We start from the raw sequence: 10,000 nt of genomic DNA on the forward strand, positions 1-10,000 counted from the left end.
GTTGTCAGGCTAGAAAACCTTCCGTTTGAATTGCTAACAGAATCTGAAAAATAAGAAAAAAATTAATTAATTAATTAAAATTATATTTATATTAATAATCACAACTTGTGACATAAGCACAACGTTATATATTGGTCATTTAGATTGAAACCCTCCACCACCACCACCACCACCACCAGTACGTGGCTAGGGTTTTAGCTTATCGATCCTGTAAGGGTGAAAAACTAAATTGATGTTGGTGCTATTTGAATTCAGAATAAAAAATCTGACATACAAACGATTCCTGAAATCGAATGTATTATCGAGCTATAAATATTCTTTACACTAAAAGAAGGTGTTGGATAAGATGTGAAAAGAATTAGGAAAAGGGATAAAAGCTAAATATGATCTCATTTGCAACATACGCTTTACAGATGCTCTGGGAGCCATCGTCAGCGATGTTTCTAGGGTCTTGCGTGGTTTCGGGTCGTTCAACATCTGACCTTCTTATGCAGTTGTCCCAGCCGGTGTTGATCATGTCGACATCCAGTTAGGTCAAGTGTGTGAAGAAAAAATTGTTGGGGTATATATAAAGATTATTCGAAAGTGGGTGAGAAACAAAATCTAACCTCCGAATATTATTTCTGATCGTATACTCTTTTAGATACTCAGCAACACTTTGTTTCAAGTTTAAATATGCGTGAACTATATTTCTTTCTCCAACAGAAATAAAGAGCAACAAGTCAAAATAATAGTTGCTGCCATCAAAGAAACATACAACTGTGGTATTGCTAATATGGGCACAAGACCACAAATTTGGGAGAAGGGAAAATAGTATAGGGGATTATATGGACTGGTTGACTAGTACTCTGTTTAATAGAGCCCAGATGGATGAAAAAATTAAATTTACTCGTTATGAGATTCGAGAAACCAATAAAATATTAGTTTCATAAAGTAGCATTTTCCTTTTTATTTATTTATTCATTTATTCGTTTTTGGTGGAACTATACCAGTTGTTCTGAACCATTTTTTACCTGTTAATACTCTTGGTTCCTATTTTATTCGGATGGACCCACATAGACATACGATGCTTCAAAAATTATGTTTTTATATCTAAATGTTATTGGAAATTGTATAAAAATTGTTAAAATATTTTGTGCCTTGTAGAAATAAAAGCAATCTATTGCTCCCAAATTTTAACAACAAAATCTTCTATGGAACTCCAAAGGTCATATAGACCCCTAAAGGTCATTTGTATCCCTGCTGAGGACTACTGATCTATACAGTCGATTTCTGCACCAAGACTTCATTAGTAATTATTTTTATCGTCCTCATAACGATAAAAATCTAAGTTGAACTTACCTGGATTTGCTTTCCGAACATTATGCAGCATAATTTAATATCGCGAGGTATATTATTCGAGATTGAAGTATATTTTTGTTTCTACGTTAGAAATGTATGACATATTTATATTTGAAGATGGTGAGTTGCTAATGTAGAAACAAAAATATACTTCAATCTGGGCGCAAAGGGGCGTAACAGATTACGTCGCTTTGCATCCAGATCGACTTAGCTTTTCTGCCCTTATGGGACCGATAAAATATACGCCAAAGTAATGACATTGATTGCATATGCTAAAATTCATAAAGGTTGCAGTCCAATGATCATATATATATATATATATATATATATATATATATATATATATATATATATATATATATATATAATACTTTGCTGAAATACAAACGTAGCGAGTATAGAATTATATACTTATAACAATAGAAAGTTGATTTGGACAATATGTACGTGTGCCAAAATTTAACTTTGCGTGTATACGTACATACGAAAGAGTCTATTAATATTCTTAGTGATATCATGACATTAAGTTTCAAGTTACAATAGAACACTTTAATGTATAATTATGTATAGAATATGTAAATTTATCAACATTAACTTGCACAACCAATGAATATTTTAAATATAACAGCTAGCAAATTAGCTGATATAAAAATTATAAATATTAGTACAAAGCTGTTTCTGTTGCTGTTGCTGTTAATATTTGAATAGCAAATGATGGTTTAGAAGAGTTAATATAATTAGAGAGTTAATAGTAGTAATAGCAAATTTTAATCAAGGAAGCTTGTAATGCAAAAATCTGTAATTAGAAATCTTCAAGCAAATACAGTTGAATATATAAAAGTATAATGATTTTTAGTTAGCAATACTTTTCTTCGCAACTTATTTCTAATGTAAACGAGAAGAAAATAAGAAAGACAGCAACAACATAAACAAGATGATGATGATGATGATGATGATGATGATGATAATAATAATAATAATAATAATAATAATAATAATAATAATAATAATAATAATAATAATAATAATAATAATAATAATAATTAGAATAAATATTAGAAGATTGTCACAAGCGACACAAAAACTTGTCAATAGCCTGGATAGACTATAAAATGGCCTTTGATAGCCTACCACATAGCTGGATTAGGAAATGTCTGGAAATGTATAAAATAGCTCCTACTCTGCGAAACTTTTTATCTGTAAGTATGAGATCATGGAGAACCACACTGATGTTGAACAATGACAATGAATCTCTAAATGCTGGAGATGTAAGAATTTCATGTGGCATTTTCCAGGGTGACTCACTATCACCACTCCTCTTCTGTCTAGCCCTAATACCGCTCTCAAAATTGCTCAATGATGCACAGTATGGGTATAAAATATTTGATAAAAATATAAATCATCTCATTTACATGGATGATTTAAAGCTCTTTGCAAAAAATGACCAACAACTCAAAGGCCTACTAGCGATTGTTAAACAATTCAGTGATGACATCAGGATGCAATTTGGCCTTGATAAATGTGCAAAAGCTACCTTTATCAAAAAAAAAATGACAAATACATCTAATGTGAACCTTGACCAGCAAAATGTCATAAAAGAGTTAGAACCAGCGGAGAGCTACAAATACCTAGGGGTAATTGAAGGGGACAATATCAAGCACTCAGTGATGAGGGAAAGGATCAGAAGAGAATGTTATCGCAGGGTGAGAGCAATACTGAAGACAGAGCTGAACGCGAGAAACAGGATCGAAGCGATCAATGCTCTAGCCATACCAGTCGTGACTTACAGTTTCAATATCATTAACTAGTCAATTACTAAAATATGTAATGTTGACAGAAAAATACGAAAACTGTTGACAATGCATAGAATGCACCACCCTAAGGCAGATATAGAACGTCTTTATCTACCAAGAAAATAGGGAGGCCGAGGACTTCTACAGCTGGCATTATCAATGAAGGTAGCCACAATTGGCCTAGACACCTATCTGAAAAACTCTGAGGACTGGATGCTAAAACTTGTCTTAAAACATGAAAGCAAGAAAGCATCTTACTCAGTAACAAAACAGGCAAAGGACTATCTAAGTGAATTCCAATTGCAACAAATTCAAGAATTAGACGAACTAGAAACACCTGCAGAAAAAGCTAAGCGCTTGAAAACCCGTGCAAAAATTGCTGCCTTAGATATTATGACTGAAAAATGGCATGGAAAACCTCTCGATGGCAAATACCCAAAGAGAGCGAATAATGCAGATATTGACAAAGCCCTTACCCACCAATGGTTAATGGCCTCTGGCTTGAAATCAGAAACAGAGGGGTTTATCATAGCAGCCCAAGATTAATGCCTACCTACAAAGAACTACCAGGCCAACATATTAAAGAACGGCAGCTCCCCATTATGTCGTATATGCCAACAACAAAATGAGACCATCGATCATGTTGTCTCCATGTGCAGTCTGCTTGCGCCTACAGAGTATCTCAACAGGCATGATAGAGCTGCACAATATATTCACTGGGTAATATGCAAAAACCTGGACTTGCCCCATGATAAAAACTGGTGGGAACACAAACCATCCCCAGTACTTGAAAATGATCACATTGCACTCCTCTGGAACTTCACCATTCAAACTGACAGAAAGATAGACGCAAATAGGCCAGACATCATACTGAAAGACTTCAGACAAAAATCATGCCTCCTCATTGATATGACTGTCCCAATCGATATAAACGTATCTGTCAAGACCTACCAAAAACTGAGCAAATATAAAGATCTTGAAATAGAAATTAGCAAAATGTGGAATCTGAAGACGAAAACAATACCTATTGTCATAGGTGCCCTGGGAATGACAGCGAAACGTGCTGATTACTACCTAGCTCAGATACCAGGAAACCCCAAAATGGCTGAAGTTCAAAAGATAGTGCGCATGGGAACTGCCCATATCCTACGTAAAATACTGTCTATGTGATCTCAAATTTTAAAACAAACACATAATTTTTCTTATGGTTTCTTAAACATTCACTTGAACAAAACTGTACAAATCCAAATATATGGTACCCTAGGCATAACACCTACATGAACTTCTAACTTGTTGTCTCTTGAGGTCTCTGGGTGAGACTTGGATCCAACTTGTACAAATGCAAAACAAAAGTCAAACATAAAATAATAATAATAATAATAATAATAATAATAATAATAATAATAATAATAATAATAATAATAATAATAATAATGATGATGATGATGATGATGATGATGATGATGATGATGATGATGATGATGATGATGATGATGATAATAATAATGATAATAATAATAATAATAGTAATAATAATAATCGATCATTTCATACTTATCCATTGTATGCCTTGGATCGATTATCGAAAGGCTTTTGATAGTATTCCCCACACATGGATCCTGGAAACATTAGCCATGAACAAGGTAGCGCCAATAATCATAAAATATATAAAAACATTCCATGAATAAATGGCAGACAGTGCTACAGCTCCAGACAAAAGAAGGACTCATAAACACCAACGCCATCCCGATTAGAAAAGGAATATTCCAAGGAGACGCGTTCTCTGCACTCCTTTTATGCTTGGCACTGACACCTTTATCTGACGTGCTAAACAGAACTGGATAGGGATACAATTGTTACGGCAAAACAATCAACCATTTCTTGTATATGGATGATCTAAAACTATGCTACAAATGATAAACACCTGGAAGCATTACTACAGACAGCATATGGATTTACCAAAGAAATAAACATGAAATTTGGCTTAGAAAAATGTGCCAAAACAACCTTGAAAAGACGAAAACTAGTTAAGAGTAACAACATCACTTTAGATAAAGCAAATGAAATAAGAGAATTAGACCAAAGCCAGACATACAAATACTTAGGAATCAATGAACTAGATATGATACAACACACACAAATGAAAGAGAAGATAAGAAAAGAATACTATAGTTGAGTTACATTAATACTGAAAACAGAGCTCAGTGCGAAAAACAAGACAGCAGGAATCAACACTCTAGCCGTCCTGGTTATAAGTTACAGCTAGAATATTCTTAACTGGACTCTAAATGAACTAATCAAAATAGACAGGAAAACAAGAACAATAATGACAGGATTTAGGATATACCACCCAAAATCTTACATAGAAAGGCTATACATACAACATATCGAAGGTGGTAGAGGCCTGATATAGCTAGAAAACTATTATAACATAACAACCATAGAACTACAGAAAATACCTACTTCAGAAGCAAAGAAAACTAATACAAATAGCCACAAAACACAAACAAAACAAAAAACTGTTTTCTGTCTTTAAGGACCTGGAAATGGAGCCTAAAAACAGAAACAATTCCTATTATAGTAGGCGCATTAGGTATGATAAAAAAAAACATTCAAACAAATACATAAAACCAACAGGACTAACAAGTATATATAACATACTGGAAAAAATAGCACACATCCTACGTAAAACACTTTCCATAGAGTGAAAATAAGAGCACCACAAGCCACAGCACATACCCAAGACACACAGAGCTGCGCTTGGTAGTGCAGTGAAAGTATGTGATAAAAATAAGACTACCGAATAATAATAATAATAATAATAATAATAATAATAATAATAATATACCTAGCTCAGATACCAGGAAACCCCAAAATGGCTGAAGTTCAAAAGATAGTGCTCATGGGAACTGCCCATATCCTACGTAAAATACTGTCTATGTAATCTCAAATTTTAAAGCAAACACATAATTTTCTTATGGTTTCTTAAACATTCACTTGAACAAAACTGTACAAATCCAAATATATGGTACCCTAGGCATAACACCTACATGAACTTCTAACTTGTTGTCTCTTGAGGTCTCTGGGTGAGACTTGGATCCAACTTGTACAAATGCAAAACAAAAGTCAAACATAAAATAATAATAATAATAATAATAATAATAATAATAATAATAATAATAATAATAATAATAATAATAATAATAATAATAATAATAATAATAATAAATGCCCTGATGCAAAACCAAGCAGTGGCTCTCATGGCTGCGTAATACATTATATAATCTTATGAGTGCAGTGCATATTACATAGCTAACTATACCATGTCTGCGTCGCAATAAAGATTCTGAATAAAACAATTGTATCAGTACCAGATAACCGATTCTTCAGTTGTACTCTGTGTGTGTGTATTATATATATATATACATACATGCATACATACATACGCATACATATTTACACATATACACACACACACCCATACATATACATATACATGCATACACGCACATATGCATACATACATACGTATATACATACATACCTATACATAATTGTGTGTGTACATAATTGTGTGAATAGGAAGCGAAATAGGACGCCACTGTTATAAGTGAAACATATATAACATCAGATATCATGTTAATGAAAATAAATCAAGGAAAAACATTCTTTAGAAATTGGTTAAAAATTTGATATCAAAATAGAATTTTCGTCATTCAGAGAGAGAAAAAAGAGCATTAAAATTTATTAAAATGTGATTGTAGTACATGCTTCTGAAAGGAATTCGTAAATCAGGGATGTTGTGTTCTCTCTCTCTCTCTCTCTCTCTCTCTCTCTCTCTCTCCATATATGTGTACGTATGCATGTACGTATGCATGAATGTATGTATGTATGGATGGATGAATGGATGGATGGATGGATCGGAAGAAGAAATAATAAGAGAATATATTACTATATTACATGCCTGTAAACTGTGACTTTTTCATGCATGCGTCTCTGTACAATCACAGGTACTTTCGTATAAATTAAAAACATGAGAAAAAAAAATTTTTCTTTTCCTTGAAGCGCATACGCTTATGTGTTGGGGTGCGTGTGTGTATGTACACACACACACACACACACACACACACACACACATATATATATATATATACAGAGAGATAGTGATGCAGACAAACACACTTGGGCTTGATGTATAAAATAAAGATACATATACACATAGGAATATATATATAGGGATATATGGAGACGGAAACAAAAGAAAATATTCATAGAATAAATGCTGGTGTATAAGCATATAGATATTTATATATTACATAATAACTTTACATGGAGTACAAAAAGTATAAAAAGTGAGGGGAGAAAACACGGCATTTTAAGTCCGACAATTTTTCTATGGGCTCGGAATTACCTAATAGTTGTAATGTTCGCAATTGGTTCATGATGTGAACTACTCTTTGCCGATCTCTTCACCCTGACGAGGCCTGTTTTGCGGCTATGTTTATACGTATCTGCTGCTAGTTGCATATCTTTGAATTTTTGCACACTTCATCTGCCAATTATGAACTTCACGACTATTACGTAATTAAGAGCCCCCAGAAACAGCTGTCGGATTTAAATATTATGTATTTTGCCCTTAGTTTTCTGTATTTTTGTACTCCATGTATATTTATTTTGTAAATATATAAATAGTTATTTCTCTTATTTGTAAATGGAGAAATAAACCAGTAACTTATTTAGATTGGAGGAATCTGTATAAATGTCGAAAAAACGTTCATAGAAATAATTTAAACAGTCCTTTGTGCTTGCCCGTCTAATGTTGACAATGCCATGTTGTACATATCTATATGTATGTCTGTGTGAGTGTGCGCGTGTGTATATACAAACATATATATATATGTGTGTACATAAGTTTGTTATATGTATGTGTGTTTATATACTTGTATATGTATGAATATATACAGGCACATGTATTAATGCACGCGCACACACACGCTCACTGACCTACCCACATACTCCATCCCTACATATAATATCAGTTTGATTCAGCAGCACATTACATCAAATTACGTGGGCACAATGCATGTACGTACGTATATATGTGTGTATATATATATATATGTGTGTGTGTGTGTGTGTGTGTGTGTGTGTGTGTGTGTGTGTGTGCATGCATAAATTCTGTCTCCGAATAACAGATGAAAATAAGCCAACGTATTTTGAGGTAACGTGACGCTGAGTCAAACTGTTATTATATGTAGGGGTGGACCTAATGGGTGGGTCGTAAGCCTGTGTGTGTGCATTAATATATGTGCCTGTATATATTCATACATACACAAGTATATATACATTTACATATACAAACATATATACACATACGTTTATATATACACACACACACACAAATATACATACATACACACATATCTATATGCATATATATATGTTCTTTTTCGTGCTTCAATAATTTGACTGCGGCCATGCTGGAGCGCCGCATTTAGTCGAACAAATCGATTCCAGGACTTATTCTTTGTAAGCCTAGTACTTATTCTATTGGTCTCTGTTGCCAAACCACTAAGCTACGAGGTCATAAACACACCAACATCAATTGTCAAGCGACGGGCTTCTTTCAGTTTCTGGCTACCAACTTACCAAATCCACTCACAAGGCTTTGGTAGGCCCGAGGCTATAGTAGAAGAGACATGCCCAAGGTACCACGCAGTGGGACTGAACCCGGAACCATGTAGTTGGGAAACAAACTTCTTACCACACAGCGACGCCTGCGTCGATATATATATATATATATATATATATATATATATATATATATATATATATATATATATATATATATATATATATATATATATATATATATATATATATATATACGTGTGTGTGTGTGTGTGTATGTATGTATGTATGTACGTATGTAACAGTAAGCATCTTTAACAGACCAAAAGACTGGAGGTAGACGATGACGCTCCGCCATACTTCATTTCAACTGCATATACTAATCTAATCGTAGCCTGGCTTCTTTTCCTTCACACAAATAGGTAAATATTTTCATTCTATTGATTCCTATGTAGTGACAAGCATTTTCCGCTCATCTAAGTGCGTCGAGTTTACTGTCAAGTGTACTCGTTACTGAGCTGGCTAAATCAGATCGAAACAGTGTTTCTGGAGATCCGCCAGTGAGTGAAAGCTTGATTTTTAACAAGCAAGTGTCGTTCAGAAATTCCCTGAAATAAAACATTATACGTAGTGCCGTTGTTCGTTTGTATACACATTTTAAATGTTATATACACCGGTATTTTAATATAAGGCTGTTTAAAGAGCGTATATTAATAAAATAATAGATGCTTGTATAATCATACTTACATACAAGTCACACACTCCCATTCGTATACACACACATTCATAAGCACATAATCATATTTATTTAAACACAAACACGCACACACACTCATATATACAAACTGACATATATACATAGATACATAGATATGTACACAGTTATATGCATATTCACATAAATACATACGATTTTACACGCAGTCATACATACACACACACCTAGAGTCATATCCATGAAATTACATATTGACAAGTATACTTGCATAGAGGTATATACACAGCTACAGGCTTATATACATTTATTACGTATATACACAGTTGAGTCAATAAACATTCTCATACACTTGATAAAGAATTCGGAAGAGTTTGTTAGTAAAATAGTTTGTTTCTTTGTGTTTTCTTAATACTTTTTTTAATGTAACACATTGTTTCGGCAATGCGTGATAGATATACATGACAAAGCTGCTAGCAGGAAGAAAAGAGAAGTTACAAAATAAAAACAAGGGAAAATA

The 10,000-nt window shown here is 33.4% G+C and overlaps 1 protein-coding gene across 2 annotated transcripts in view; it reads right to left on the bottom strand.

The window, feature by feature from the left end:
* Positions 1 to 10,000, bottom strand: part of LOC106870125 (opioid-binding protein/cell adhesion molecule homolog) — a 63,116-nt gene that overhangs the window by 123 nt on the left and 52,993 nt on the right. For both annotated transcript variants that reach the window (XM_089361064.1, XM_089361062.1), the window contains one exon: positions 1 to 43. This exon is cut by the window's left edge and continues 123 nt beyond it. In XM_089361064.1, coding sequence (XP_089217190.1) covers positions 1 to 43 — 43 coding nt within the window. The remainder of the gene's footprint in view (positions 44 to 10,000) is intronic.

Source organism: Octopus bimaculoides, chromosome 12, assembly GCF_046866305.1.
Source record: "Octopus bimaculoides isolate indiv1 chromosome 12, ASM4686630v1, whole genome shotgun sequence".
NCBI lineage: Eukaryota > Metazoa > Mollusca > Cephalopoda > Octopoda > Octopodidae > Octopus > Octopus bimaculoides.